At 38.5% G+C, this 15,365-nt stretch overlaps 1 protein-coding gene across 2 annotated transcripts; it reads left to right on the top strand.

Annotated features, from left to right (window-relative positions):
* Positions 1–3,020: 3,020 nt before the first annotated feature.
* Positions 3,021–14,403, top strand: LOC148037432 (peroxidase 5-like). Of its 2 annotated transcripts, XM_087676366.1 has the most exons (4): positions 3,028–3,424; positions 5,801–5,995; positions 12,557–12,722; positions 13,693–14,403. In XM_087676366.1, the coding sequence occupies exons 1-4, from the start codon at positions 3,098–3,100 to the stop codon at positions 14,109–14,111; spliced, it is 1,107 nt and encodes a 368-aa protein (XP_087532492.1). In that variant the 5' UTR covers positions 3,028–3,097; the 3' UTR covers positions 14,112–14,403. The 2 variants fall into 2 exon arrangements, with proteins under 2 accessions (XP_087532493.1, XP_087532492.1); XM_087676367.1 differs by lacking the exon at positions 5,801–5,995 and having other exon boundaries at positions 3,021–3,424.
* Positions 14,404–15,365: the final 962 nt, after the last annotated feature.

Here is a 15,365-nt window from a genome sequence, read left to right as displayed (position 1 = left end):
TCTTCACATATCTACACACCCTCTCTTCTTCATGATAGACTTTCTAGCAAAGGAAGGAGAGCTTCACGAGTTGCAATACAATGATAAATAGGTCTTGGGCCTAGGTTATGCTAATGACTTGTTTATGGTCTTGAAAGCCTCCAAAGACAATGTGGACAAAGCCATGTAGGTTTTGAGCTAGTACGAGAAATCTACTGGCTTGAGAATTAATCTGCTCAAACCCTCCTTGATCAGTGTCATGGAAGACTTTCTTATTGGAATAGGATGGAAAGGAAAAATAATTAATAAAAGCTATGTTTTTAGACATCTTGCATACCCTATTGGCATTGGGATAACCGAAGCTTGTAGGACCAACTAGGTATTAGAGAAAGACGATTAACAATTGGAATATCACATATTGGCCACTACATATCAAATTAAAAATCTTGAAAATTTTCATATTTCTAAGTAGTAACATTCTATCTCCCCTTACTCACATGGAACAAGAATCTACAAAAGATCTAGCATCTATAGTCTGTTGAGTAAGTTTTTATGGAACAAAGGAAATGCTAAAAGGTACATATTGCCCTACCTTAAGAAGGATGAAAATAAAGGAGGCCTTCACATGATGGACATAACTGCAGAATCAAGGAAAGCCAATATGAAATTATTGGTGATGAAGTGTTGGGAACAACAAGAACCTTGGGAAATCATGCTATTGGAGTTGCTTAGAGAGGAGAATAAGGATTTTCGTAGGGACTCGAAACTCTCTGTGTAGTAGAGGTTTTAAGTGCGCAGGTGGTTAAATCTCATGGATTGATACAAACTTTAATAAAAGACTAGGTGGAGTGTCAAGAGGATGTAGCTCAATCTTTGGGCCATCATAGCTATGAGAAGAATGACAACATGTTTTGGTCTTGGAATTCCCTCCCCCCCACCACCATAGTTATGTTTGGAAGGAGGAAAACATTTGCAAAGAGAGATGCATACAAAGTTTGTCATTGGTTCAAGTCATATGGTAGTTTGATATCCTTCAAAGAAGCCACATCTCAGTATCACATTACCATAGCGAGCAAGCCTTCTTGGGAGTTTATTAAGTAGTTAGAGGAAACAAGGGGTAACCCAACACTTCTGAATGGAATTACTTTCCTGAAGGCATCTATAAAAAAGAAGCTTTGCACAAGTATGCAACACCAGGAGTTAGAATTAGCAAGATTCCTCAAACTCTAATGGTTAACATTAGTGAAAGTCTATTCAATCAAGGTTAAGAGATTTCTAGGCCATGCGTATTCTGAGTGCCGTCCTCTCAAATATAGAGTCTTCATCTGGAAAGTCACGATGGGTACCTTTTTCTTTGCCTATAAGTTGAAAGTAAGGGGCATTGCAAGTCAAGAATGATACCTAGACTACGCATTTAGAGAGTAAGACACCTTTAGGAAAGAAGCCAATTGACAAAGGGAGGCAATGTACTAGGTCGTCTCTATAACCCACCGAGCACAATAGTAGTTATTCTCATTCCTTCACACTGAGCCTAATACAAGTTGGTAAACCCCACATCCAATAAACCAATACTGAGTAACAATGCATTTCACCTAAAAGGCCCCACAAACCATTTGGGAAACTCCTCCTCAATGGGGTTTTTGCCCATAAAGAACATGAATACACCTAAAGTAGCATAGTCATAATATTGGTTACACATAGACTCAATGGAGAGAGCGATCCCAACCTTTTGCACTTGCTTTCCCTCACCTAAGGCTTCCCTTCTTGCTACACTAATCATGTTGATATCTCTCACTGTGGCTTTAAAAACCTGCAGTTATATCATAGGACAACCTCTTTACTTGTTCTGCATATGAAGCTATCTCCATTTTCACATTAGCAAGCAAGCTTCAAGATCTTTCACCCCTCCTCTCCCTCAAAATAGGGAGGACACTTCCCCTACATGCATGCAAGCATGGTCCGCATAACATGCATGTCATTGGCCTACAAACCCTCCCGCGTATGCTTCTCAACGGCATGGACTGCATAACATGCATGTCGTAGGCCTACAAACCTTCGCTCTCCAACATTTATTGCCACTCCTAAAATGGGTACTTGTATGAGAAGTGTATTGGTATGTCTTCTTATTGCTAGACACATCTCATAGTGCAAATCTCATAACTTACAGACACTCCATGATTTGCATTTCAAACTCTAGTCAATATTAACAAAGATGACATAATCTACACAAAACCATGTGTAAAATTTTTAAATGTTAGTGCAATATAATCATGAGTGCTTTTACTTGAGAGTGATGCATACTTTTTCAATAATGGATATGGCCAACAGTATGTGAGAGTGGACCATGACCTTTTGAGATTGATAAAACATAATGGTTACCAAGAGAAAATTTAACAATATGTGAGCAACATAAGAATGATGTATGTGAACAATAAGTAATGTGCAAGGAATATAAGATACTATTATGTGTTGATAACATCAAATATTATAATGTCCCTTTTAAGGTACTATGCACCTAAGGAGCACTAATAACACCTAATAAGATAGTGTCCACTTAAGGAGCACTTACAACTCTCAAAATTTAACAGCTAGCAATATAAAATGTAATGTAATGTGCACAATAACTAATGTGCTAGGAAATAAGATACCATGATGTGCTAAATTCAAAGGTAATGTGCAAGGAAATAAGATATCATGTGGTGATAACATCATGAAATAATGTAATGCCCTTTATTATTGGCCTCTTGAGACTCAACAGCTAGCGGTATGAATTTTAAGGTAATGTAATGCCCTTTATTATTGGCCTCTTAAGACTCAACAGCTGGAGGTATAAATTTTAAGGTAATTGGCATTTAAGGAGCACTTACAACACGTAGTAGCTAGCGGTATAAAAATTTAAGGTAATGTGCACTGAAGGCACTGTTAAAGCAACTAATGGACAGAAATTGGAGGAAATTTAAGATATATTAATTAAGCTAAGGAAAAGAATTGTAGGCCATTGAAAAACACGGATACAGATACGTGAGGCGGCGCAAAGATACGTGGTATAAGCCCGAGAGGGGGAGAGAGAGAAAGAGAGAGGCTCTCTCTCGCTGTGAGCTTAGGCCAATACACACAGATGAAAATGAGAACGAGGATGGGGATGGTGGTGGTGGTGGTGGTGGTGGTGATGGTGGTGGCGGCGGTGACGACGGTGGCTGCAACAGACGGCGCTGACGGCGGTGAGTTAAGCAGTAGAGTGGCAGCTCAAGACGGTAACGGATATGGTGATGACGGTAACGGATATGGGTATAATGGGGACGATGAGTTGTCGGTGGGTTACTATGATGAGTCGTGTCCACAGGCTGAGGATGTGGTTCGGACTGTAGTCGAAGGCGCCCTTCGAGACGACCCCTCTCTCGCTGCAGGCCTCCTCCGCATGCATTTCCACGATTGCTTCGTCAGGGTCGGTATCTCCTTCAAAACTCACACACACAGTCTCTCTCTCTCTCTCTCTCCACACGCACGCACACACACACACACATTCACGCTCGTGCATGCATATATACGAACCCACATTCCGCCAACTTCTCCAACCCCATGAGCTTCTAAAGGGGAGCTCTCACGAAGCTAGCCTCCTAATTGTATAGCAGACCTTTCAGGGAGCGCTTCAACCCACCCCTCATTGTATCGCGGGGTTAAGCACTGCAGGGACATGGGGGACTTTTGCACTCCCCCTCATTCCCTACCTCTCGAACTTTGGAACATCGCAAGCTTCCATACATGACCTCCCACCTCATACATTGTAAGAGAGCCACCTAATCCTTAGTCTGCTACTTCAGTGGGCGATAAGAAGTGCAAGATGCCTTACATCCCCACTCGTCCTCCACAGCAATGGGCTAGAGATTGGGTGTGAGACCTATGCTATGTTACTAATATTGTTACATGTGTTTAAGACAAAATGGAGAAGTATTTGTAACTAAGGGTAGTCCGTGAGGCTAAATTTGAACTCATACACTCACACTCATATTTAGGAGCTATTACTAGTTGGGCTATGCCTTTGATGACCCTCGCACATGAGGTAATGTGGCAAAAGGCTATAGTCTTATTTTTCATCAACCATGCTATCTCCATAAGCAATTTGGGCACACGTGAAGTTCATAGTTTTTGGCTATAAAATGGTCATTTTCATAGAAAGACAAATGAGGTTAAGCCATGTTTCTTGAACTACTAGGCTTACAATAGGAAGACCCTTGAACACATTTTTTTCCCATTGTTTTAGGAGGCTACTAGAATCTTCATTGCCACATTAGCACCACTTGAAAAGGTTCACTTGCCCTTCACCGGGGCACCTCATGTGCAAGGGCTTTAATAATTTCTTACATATGACTGACCCAGATTAGTTTCCCACCATGAAACATGACAAGCTTTCCTCTTGTGAGAATTCCCATGCCAATATAGGTCTTCCAAATGGCTTCTTTCATCTTCACATGCATGTATAATTCCTTAACTATCAATTGTGGATTGGCATCAAAAAATTTTAAACCAACAATTCAATATAGTAATATTGCCCACTATTATAGTAGTGTGAACAAATTTAAAACCTTTTAAGATATTATGGCCTCTAAAGCTTCCAAGTTTAATTTCTCTTTGAAAAACAACTTATCAAGAACTATAAGACAATTCCAAACATTATACATAGCTAGTCAATTCTAGAGATTATATAACACCTTTTTTATTTTTTGTCTCCAAAAGTAGATGCCTTTAAATTATAAGATTGCTAAACTACTCTACTCCATCTTGGAAAAATAAAGACAACTACATTTAGACTTTGTTTCTAATGTCTAAATTTGTTGATCCATCATGAAGAGCATCTTAAAAGTGAATGGATATCCATGACGGTCATAGATCTTGGGAATTGAGAACTTTCATATTTATGTGGAGTAATAATAGTAGGAACACATAATAACATTTTTGTGATGATTTTTATATCATGCACATAAATGACAACTACAAGTTGTAAAGATTAAAACCTAATTTCTTGTATTTTGATGATCAACTAAAGTCATAATCAATTTTGAAGTCAGATAGATTGGAATCTAGAGCAACAAAGAGAGAATCTCAAAGACTAGATATGGAATTTAGAAGCTTAACACAATGTCCAACATATAAGAGAACTCATGCCAAATCCCATGATTTACCCATAAATCACCACTAGAATTTTTCCTACTACATTCACTTCATTCGCCCTTGCCAATTCGACCAAGGGAATATAATATATTACAAATTCAACCAATGAAAGATAAGAAATGTCCACATCACCTAGCACTTTAGGTTAAGTCAAATTAAGGAAGTCCATACTTACAAATAAACAAGATGGACTTATGGAAAATTATTCACTCCTTAATGAGGACTTATATTATATTATGAGCTTTAATCCATAGGCCTCTAATAGGTGACCAATCCATAGCTTGGGATGAACATTTTTATACCACATGATGAACATATGATGTTAGCCCAAAATATGAAATACAAAGCTATGTAGGATATATTACTACTATATTGGAATTAGTGATCTAGCTATGGCACTGAGTTCTGCTATTACTCACAATAAGCATTGGTAAAATCAATAAGATCATGATATATATGTTGCAACTTATCTTTTTTCACCAAGTAGGACAAAGTATGATTACTAATGTCATGACTCAAGCTTTATTTTTGTTGGCTCAAAGATTCTTTTAGATTAGATGAAAATTTTTTGGAAAGAAAAAGCATAACATTATTTATCAAAATAAATTGATTGTTATTTTTTGTAATGTATGTTTTTGTTTTGTAAATGTAGGGTTGTGATGCATCTAATTTGTTGGACTCAAGATCAGAAGATGACTTAGCAGAGAAAGATGCTTTTCCAAATAGGATAAGTTTTCGAGGGGCAAACATCATTGATGTAATAAAAGATCGTCTTGAGGAGGCTTGCCCAGAAATAGTGTCATGTGCTGATATTCTTGCCTTTGCTGCAAGGGATGCAGTTTACATTGTGAGTAATTCTTTTTCTTTGTTTGCCTACTAGTTTTTTCAAATATTTAGGAACACTTGATTTTCCCTAAATTTTTCTTCTTAATCCATCTTCTCTCACTCTATAAAATTTCCAAGATACCCTTTGCTACAATGATTGTAGCTAAAATTGTGGATACTTGTTTCTCTTTGTTTACCTACCCCTTTTTTTTTTAAATATGTAGGAACACTCAAGTTTCCTTAAATTTCCTTCTTACTCCATCTTCTCTCACTTTGTAAACTTTCCTAGGCAACCTTGGCATGTGTCTAAACACGTGTTACAATTTAAATTAAGCATTCATAATTATCTTAATATACAAGCATACAAATATGACACAAGATACACATATTCACAACATATGTACACATATATAGCCCTACAAAGCAAGCAAAATAATGGGAGAAATCAATTCAAAAAGGGCTTGGTAAGGAAATGATTAGAGAGGATTAGTCAACATAATCGTGGATATTGTTGTTGGGTGATTATTAGAGAAATGATTATTTAGCTTAAGCATGGAGGATGGTGGGCCAATTTCATTTTAGGAAGAAAACAATGTTTTGACCAAAAAGTTAGGTAGTTTTACATTTCCACTTAGAGCACCATTGGGAAAAATAATAACTACACATTGTAGCTATTGTATGGGTTCTTAGCCTAGGGCTAAGGTCTTAAAATCCAACCTTACAACTTGCTAGTGCTAAGGTGTTGCACTCCCACCCCATAGCTCACTAGTGCCCATGACACATTTCTAAAAATGCTCAAGTATTTAATAAAGTCAAGTAGTCTAGTTGCAGAAGTCCGATCCCAATTCACATATTCTTGCTCGTAGTCATGAGCTTTAACAATTGGGTTGTAAACTTGACCTCATATGCCCCACCAAGCACACAATGTAGGTGCTATCCAATTTAACTGATAGCCTTATTGCACTATCATATTATATATGAATAAAGAATGGGCGGTCACAGTATACAGAGTAGGCCCAAAGGCCTTTTACCCCAACAACCTCCCACTAAAAGGCCAATGGGACTAGGGAGTGAAAATAAAGAAAAGAAAAGAAAAGAAAAAAAGACAAGTTGAGGAATCATAACATCTCACCCAATGCCCAATCGGAAAGCGAGTTGTGTAAGAAGTGTTGGGAACCTCTGCAGAAGAAGAGTCAAGCATCCCCGAGTCCATGACATCCAGGAGATAAGCGATCCCGCAGCTCCATACAACGGAGCAATTCAAGAATGCTTTTCATGAAGCAAGCACAACTCATCAGTGCATGGCTGTAAAGCATCAGAGTCACGCATAGCATCAACATGGCGCATATAAGATAGCAGAGAGCAGTCAAACTCTCCAGAGTCAATCACTGAAAGAGGGCCAACATCCAAGACACTCGTCCAACGGGGTCTCGAGACTACATGTGGCCTCAACGAAGCGGAAGACTGACATATGGCTGGCTGTCTAGCCTGCAAAACTACAAGAAAATGGCTCTCATGAGCTTGAAGGGGTCTGGCAACTGACCACCAACATCCTGACCCTGACTGTTATGCATAGCTACGTCATTTGGGCCAATAAGTGCCTCATTTTCAGCATAAATAGCTTGTTGTAATGACACTATAGTTGTTGTAAAATTAGCCATAAAGCGTACTGAACGCTCATCAAGAGGACTAAGAGGTGTCTGTGTCTCATAGAAGACAGCGTGATGGCTGCGTATGACATATTGGGCATCCAAATCCCATAATCTGTAGGCCTTGAAGTCACCATCTCCATAACCAAGGAGGATACATCTACGTGACATAGGCTCATGTAGCATACATACAGATGCTTGGCAGCCAAACATCCTCAAGTAATCATAGGAGGGTTGCATGCCATTCCATGCCTCATGGGGTGTAATACCATCCAAGGTCAAGCATGGCGTCCTGTTAACCAAATAGACTATTGTCATTAGGGCCTCAGCCCAAAATCCATAAGACAACCCACCTATGGTAACCATAGAAGCAACCTTTGCCTGTAAGGTCAGACACATGCCATGAGCAATCCCGTAATACCGCGGGCACAAGAAATCAATGCCATACTGCTGACAAGAGGTCCGAAAGTTGGGAGAGAGAGCATGACTCTCATAATCCATCTGCAAGCACCTAGGCCTGCTACCAGTAGAATCCATAAACATGTCAAGCATAACTGCAGCATCCTCAATTTGCACCAAGGGAAAAGCCCAAACACGATGGGTAGCATGATCAACAAAGGTCACAAAGTACGAAGCTCCACCAAGTGACTGGGAAGGCATAGGTCCATATACTGCACAATGGACAAGATCTAGAGGAGCATGCCTCATACGATTGCCATAAGCCAAGGGGGCTCTGAAAGGACCAAGAGTACAATCAGGGCAAGCATCAAGATCTGTAAGTGACATAGGAGGCAGCAATGAGTCTGAACGAGACAAGATCTCCATCTCTCTGTGGTGCATATGGTCTAGGTGATAATACCATAACAATGCATGTGGTATCCGAATAACTGCAACCATAGAATCTCCCACATGAGAGACATGCATTGGGTAATGAGAACCAACTTGAGAACCTCTGGCCAAAACCAAGCAACCATGACAGATCTTCCATGGCCTATCCTGAAGAGAAACAGAGTAATCTGCATCATGCAACTGACTGACATAAATCAAGCTCTTACTGAGCATGGGAACATGTAGAACATCCCTGAGCATAAGAGAAGTTCCATTAGGCAAAGCTAGGTGTATGTTCCCTGTACCAACAATAGCATAAGTCTGCTCAAGGCCCAGATCAATACATCCATCAACCTCCATGTAAGAAGAGAACTGTGCTCTATGAGGGGTAACATGACAAGATGCCATAGAGTCGAAAAGCCAATCAAAGACATGGGCCTGATCATTGAGCAAGTAAGCTGTAGGGAAACTAGATGACAGGAGGACATGCTCAATGGCATCATCATGGGTAACTGCATGCACCTCATCACTAGAAAGAGTGGTAATACATGCTGCATCGCTGACTCTCTGCTCATGTCGAGTTCTGTCTCTACTACTCTCTAATCCATCTAAAGCATTTTCTTTGAACATGCCCAAGCTTCCCACAGAAGAACCTTTAGAAGATGATAAGGAATCCAAGTCATCATGAATAGGGCTATCCATAGCATCCATGGAGCTCAAGAAGTCGAGGGCTATCCCAACATAGGAAACCTGCTCATAAAGGCAATCATCTGCTAGTACATCAGTGGTAGAAGAATGCTGCAAATGCTCATGAAACCTCAATGGATGGGAGGACATAAAGGCATCAATCAAGGATGCAAAAGCTCCCACATGAAGAAGAGTCGTAGCCAACTGCATGACAACCAACCACAGTACAATAAAGCATAAGACATCTATCATAAGAGCATATGATATTCAGCCATGAAATCAGCCCATAACCATATGCATACGCATAGCTCTGTAGTACATCATGCCACCAAGGAACATCCAAGTCAAGTAAAGACCGACAAGTGGCAAAGCATCCTGCAAGAGTCAAGCTCCAGGTGAAGCCCAAACATCTATACAACAACATCCAAATAAGTGGCTCTGTAAGGTATATAATAGTAGACCATGTGCATAGATGGGTAAGCATACATAGCATCTGCTCTCTAACATGGACGGGCAACAGAAGCCCAACTAGCATAGAAACTAGACAACAGAGGAGCAAGAAAGCCATAACTATAAATCCCAAGCACTATCCAAGTCCACTGATTAGTAAGTATCCCGTATATCAAATGCAAATGAGCAATCACAGCTCAATAGGCAACTGCCAAAACAAGGGAGCAGTTCACTGCTCAATACCTATAAGTGCATCCAAGTAATAGCCAAGATCCATAATCGGAGCATCAAATCCCATATAGTATCCAAGGTCGTAATGTAAAAAGCCAAGTCATAACGGAAAAAGCCAAGTCAATGTACAACTACTCAAGGGAATACTCAAATGAATGTCGAGACGAGCTCAAACAACTGCCATCCATAGCCAAAGCATAAAGCATTCACCAAGACATCATAACCCGTATTGGGTAGCCTAGGCATAAACCATGTCATAGATAAAATGCCAGCTGAAAAGAAGTGATAGTCAAACCCAAATCGAGCTCTAATCTCAGCTCAAAATCATTCCGGAGCATAAACAAGACATGTGGCATAGTCCAAATACATCATGACATCATACTATGAGTAGTCGGGAGCACCCCGTAAACCAATAGGCATAACCCAACTATAGCATAAATAGCTTCAGCCCTGAAGTTTCAACAGCATATAACCTTTGTAAACTGAGCAAATCGGTGCTCAATCCAAGCTCAAATCCATAGGCAAACCATAGGCATACATTCCCGTATATATATGCACCAACCGGGCATAATCGGGCATCAAGTGCCAAGACTTGTAACCATAAAATTGAAGTAACAGGTGGCTGCCCTGTTTTGGACAGATCTAGGATTGTTCAAAATAGTCAATGGCTGAGCTAAATCAGCTCCAAATGCATCTCACATAAGAGGCATAACATCCACAAGTGATCCGGTATCAACAGACATCAGCAGAAGCATCACATAAGCCATAGGCATACAAATACATGTTGTCTCAGACCTGAAATCTGTTGTAGAATATTCTGTCATTAGAATTTGGCAAATCCGACATCACCATCGCGTTTGAAGCGTGCCAAAACCCCAACTTAGACTCTTACCTTGCCTGAATCAGGTTCCGAATGCCCGAGATATGACAAAAAGAGTGATTTTTGGGCCAGATTTTGAAACATGTGCAAAAAAAAAAAGTGAGCTAGCTGGGAGGGTCTGTTGTCCCACGTGTCAACAATAGGGCCCAAAGGGGGCACAAATGGGGGACAAAGAAGGCCTACACCAAGCCTCAGCAAGCCTTGATAGGTTGGAAGCAAGATCTAGGTGAAGAAAGCTCCAAGAGGTGTGAGCTATGGCTGCCCACAACCTGTGAAAACCCTGTTGAGCTAAAAACTGAGTGAGAATGAAGATCTCATACCTCATGTGGAAGGCCGGGATGAGCTCTTGAAGACCCGCTCTGATACCAGTTGAAGGGGATACAATGGCAATGGAGAAGGAGAAGAGGAAGATGCGAGAGAGAAGAGCACACGCAATGTAGGTGCTGTCCAATTTAACTGACAGCCTTATTGCACTATCATATTATATATGAATAAAGAATGGGTGGTTACAGTATATAGGGTAGGCCCAAAGGCATTTTACCCCAACACTTTAACAATTGGTTTGTAAACTTGACCTCATAAGCCCCACCAAGCACTTAAATTTTGTTGGAAATCCATTCCAAAAGAAAGTTGGGGATCCTCTATCATATGTCTTGTCATGGGAATTCATACTGTAAAAGTGGTTCTAAAAAATAGTACACTCATTGTGGTCTACAATGCCATGTCTTTTGGGATGGTGGGTGCACAAAAAGAATTTGAATAATGATTTTGAAACTCAAGTAGCTATAAAGGTTCTGCATTGGTGAGGTTTTGAATAAAACACATAATTTTTAGTATAAGTGTTTGCCCTTCTTACACATGGCAAAACATGATTTCTTATTGAATGGGGCCTATTGAGAACCTTCACCATACAATTGCACACATTAATTGGAAATTAAAGACAACACAAATTATAAGAAAGAAGAGAAATAGAGAAAGCATACATGACACAAGATTGGGTACAATCCCCCCCCATGCATGAGTAGGCTTCTCCCTTGTGCATGTATTTATAAATTGTATGAAGCTTTGATGCTCAAAAAATATCATTAAAAAGTATCCCCCTTTTTGGGCTTGCCTTATTTGCATGAATGCCTTGATTTTGCTCCAAAATTTTTGAACTCCTATCTTGATAAACCTAAATGAAGGTTTACAAAATAATAATCAATCCTTCTAGACTTTACATAATAATTACATCTAGATAAATATATTGTGCATACAAAAAAAAAAACAATAATTTCATGCTTTGAAGTATTCAATCATACTTAGTTCATATGCATTAAAAATATGCTTCCTCAGAATATTTATTATCCATCTAATAATATGCTCACCACAACATAAAGCACATTAGTATCCTTCTATCTAGTACCATGTATAATTTAACCAATGTCACATGTGTGCACACATGCAACAAGTCGTGGATCATGTGGAAATTCGACAAAATCCAAAAAAAAAAGTAAAAAATCTTATTTTCATAATGACTTCCTTGGTAATTTCCATGTAAATGCTATGAAATTATGAAATTTACTAGGAAGTCACTATGAAAATCAAATGATTTCCACTTTATTTATTGTTGTAATGAATTTGGATCAATTATAAAATTCCATAGCATGGCCATGTACAAAAAATTAAATGATATTTGGGAATCACTTAGACTTTTATAATGAAACTATACCTCTTGGCTATTTGTCCTTCCAAGTTGTTCATTTTATAGTTTCATACATTATAGAGCCCCTTGCTTGAATTGATTAGTACTCCCATAACTTACATTGATCGCTTATAGCTTTTCTTTGACATATCTTAGCCAAAAATTTTGTTTTAGGCTGGTGGACCATCATGGCCTGTGCCAAGTGGTCGCATGGATGGGATGGTATCTCAAGCAAGTGAGGTGATAACGAATCTTCCCGCACCAAATTTCAATATGCAACAACTCACACATGCATTTAAGAACAAAGGTCTCTCTAAGCATGATATGGTTGTACTTTCAGGTATTACTCTACCACCCAAATTCCAACAATTTTTCTTTAGTACTTTTACATAGCCAATTGAAGTTCAAGCATTAGAGAAATGGAGTGCATTTTAGCTTGTGGATTTTGAATAGAAGGCTCATATAAGCAAGTATCAAGTCACAATTGGGGGGGTATGTGTTCAAGATTGTCAAAGTCCAAAATGACATATTAGGCCAAAAATGATCATGTTTTGCGCATGGATTTTACTCATTGATTAGTAGATTGGATAAATGGATTTTAATTAATTAGGAAATTGGATCGACATTCTAAGGCTAAACTTAATGAGGTATAATGAGCCCAAGACTCTCATATCAATGGAGGTATCATTGCAAAGTACCATGCATGATTCTTGCAAATGGCTCTTACTATAGTAGTTGAGTGACTAAGTCTGTGTGGAGGTCTCATAGGATCAAGAATAAGAAAACTTAAGTCATTTTATCTTGGCTTACACAATTGACCCTAAAACAACTATGGAACATTTCCATTACTTGGAACATTAACAATTGCCTATGGGGCTTGTATGGTATGCATACACAACCTTACAATTATAAATAATTTTATCTTGGCTTACACAATTTAGAGCCCTAAAACAAATATGGGACATTTCCATTACTTGGAACGTTAACAATTGCCTATGGGGCTTGTATGGTATGCATGCACAAGCTTAAAATTATAAGGAATTTAGAAATCACTTGAAATCTATAACTTCATTAGCCAAAAATGTTGAAAGCTAATGTGGCTTGGCTAGTGATATAGAGGCCTTATTTTGTGGTATATTTCTTGATCACAACTTATGAAGAACTTAGGTTACCTTGTATAAAATAGTTGCTAATATTTTGAGAAACAACTCTTTGAATAAAAGTAGGAATAAAATTTTTGAAAAGTGTCATCACACATGCATAAAATTATTTCTATGATATGTTAAACATTGTAGCATTTGTGGTTGTAGGTGCTCACACAATAGGTAGTGCCCATTGTATTATGTTTAGAGACAGGCTCTACAACTTTGGTGGTACAGGGATGATAGATCCAAGCCTGAGTCCATCATTGGCATCATCCCTCAAGGCTGCATGCCCCCCACGTGTTCGACAAGACTCTCCAACTGTGGTTCCAATGGAGGCTCACACTCCCAATGTGTTTGATAATAGATATTTTATGGATCTCAAGCAAGGGAGAGGCCTCTTCACATCTGACACGGCTCTTATGCAAGACCCCACTACCTCTACACTTGTTCAAAAGAATTCCAAGAATCAAACCTTGTGGTTCCAAAGCTTTGCAGATGCCATGGTTCGCTTGAGCCAAATTGAAGTGAAGACTACTAGTTCTGGTGAAGGTGAAATTCGCAAAAATTGTCATGTCCCAAACTAGCTATATTCAATGCTACTATTGCAAACAATAATATATGGTACATTAAACAACTCAAAGAAGGTAAAATTACTAGCAGATAAAGAAAAGTGTCTTTAAATTTATCTCCCATAAAACTATGTACAGGTGGATTAGATGCTTGTGGCATATGCCATCTTCATAGGATGTCAAAGATGTAAAAAATTTGCATGCTAGCTTTATCTCAATATATATGGTTAATATATTGTTGAGACAACAATATATATGGTGAAAAGTCATCCTTTTGATAATAATAAGAACTAGTGACCCTTGCCCATCTCATTGAAAACATTATTGAATTTAAAATAATATGTAGGGAGTAACACTTTGATGAAATTACTATCGATCTTTATCTTTCTTTTGGTTTGTAACTATTGCTTAAAACCTTTGAAGGCATATAACGAGTCTGCTGAAGCTAAAGAGAACATAAGCAAGCTTTCTTACCTAATTATAAAATACACAAATTACATACTTGACAACACAAAGTTAGAACATATTTATGTAAAGACATCATGCAACAAATTCTCCAAGACAAAAAATATTTGTATAGTATTTACTTGATTATGACAACTTGTTTGAAGACAATATATAGTGGATTGTCTGCATTACAGAATTATTTATAGTTCAATTGATCAAATTATATTTGTCCCTAGGGGATGCACAAGTTATAATTTCTGCATAGCATTGGTGTTAAAGGATATTTTAAAAACCCATTAATCACATGCTATAAGGTGAAAAAAATGTTGGCCTTGGATTCTTAAGAATCTTAAATGTATAAGGACATGCAACTGGACAAATGCATACAAGAGTTTCTCTCTTTCCCTCTTGCTTGCAATCTTATATGACATATAGAGATTATACACACATGCACGTGTGCACACACATGCTCACTCACTCACTCACCCACTCACCCACTCACCCACTCACTCAACTCACTTTGTCAACACCTATTGATTAGTTTGTATAAAGGGAAAAAGTATCAAACCTCAAGCAAGAAGATAAGAAGGTTACTTTGTGTATATCAATGTGCTTAAAACCGCATGACATAATACAACATTCAACAATATAGTTTGTTAAAATAGAGTTGCTATTTTTGGATAGTGGTTGATATCCATACCAAGTTATATAACTTCAAATGTGATAAATGTATGTAACATGCCAAATAGTCATGTGCTTCCACTAAGTTGGCCATGACTTGCAACTACTTTGCAAGCTTACGTTTTTGCTGTATACATTGCA

Source organism: Lygodium microphyllum, chromosome 4 (assembly GCF_053477565.2).
Source record: "Lygodium microphyllum isolate KBCC chromosome 4, Lygodium_microphyllum_v1.1.10, whole genome shotgun sequence".
NCBI classification, from domain to species: Eukaryota; Viridiplantae; Streptophyta; class Polypodiopsida; order Schizaeales; family Lygodiaceae; genus Lygodium; species Lygodium microphyllum.
This window is presented reverse-complemented; position numbering and strand designations above follow the sequence as displayed.

Coding starts and splice junctions, on each gene's coding strand:
- LOC148037432 (XM_087676366.1), top strand. CDS start 3,098: ATGAAAATGAGAACGAGGATGGGGATGGTGGTGGTGGTGGTGGTGGTG. Junction 3,425..5,800: donor TCCACGATTGCTTCGTCAGG/GTCGGTATCTCC, acceptor TTGTAAATGTAG/GGTTGTGATGCATCTAATTT. Junction 5,996..12,556: donor CAAGGGATGCAGTTTACATT/GTGAGTAATTCT, acceptor ATTTTGTTTTAG/GCTGGTGGACCATCATGGCC.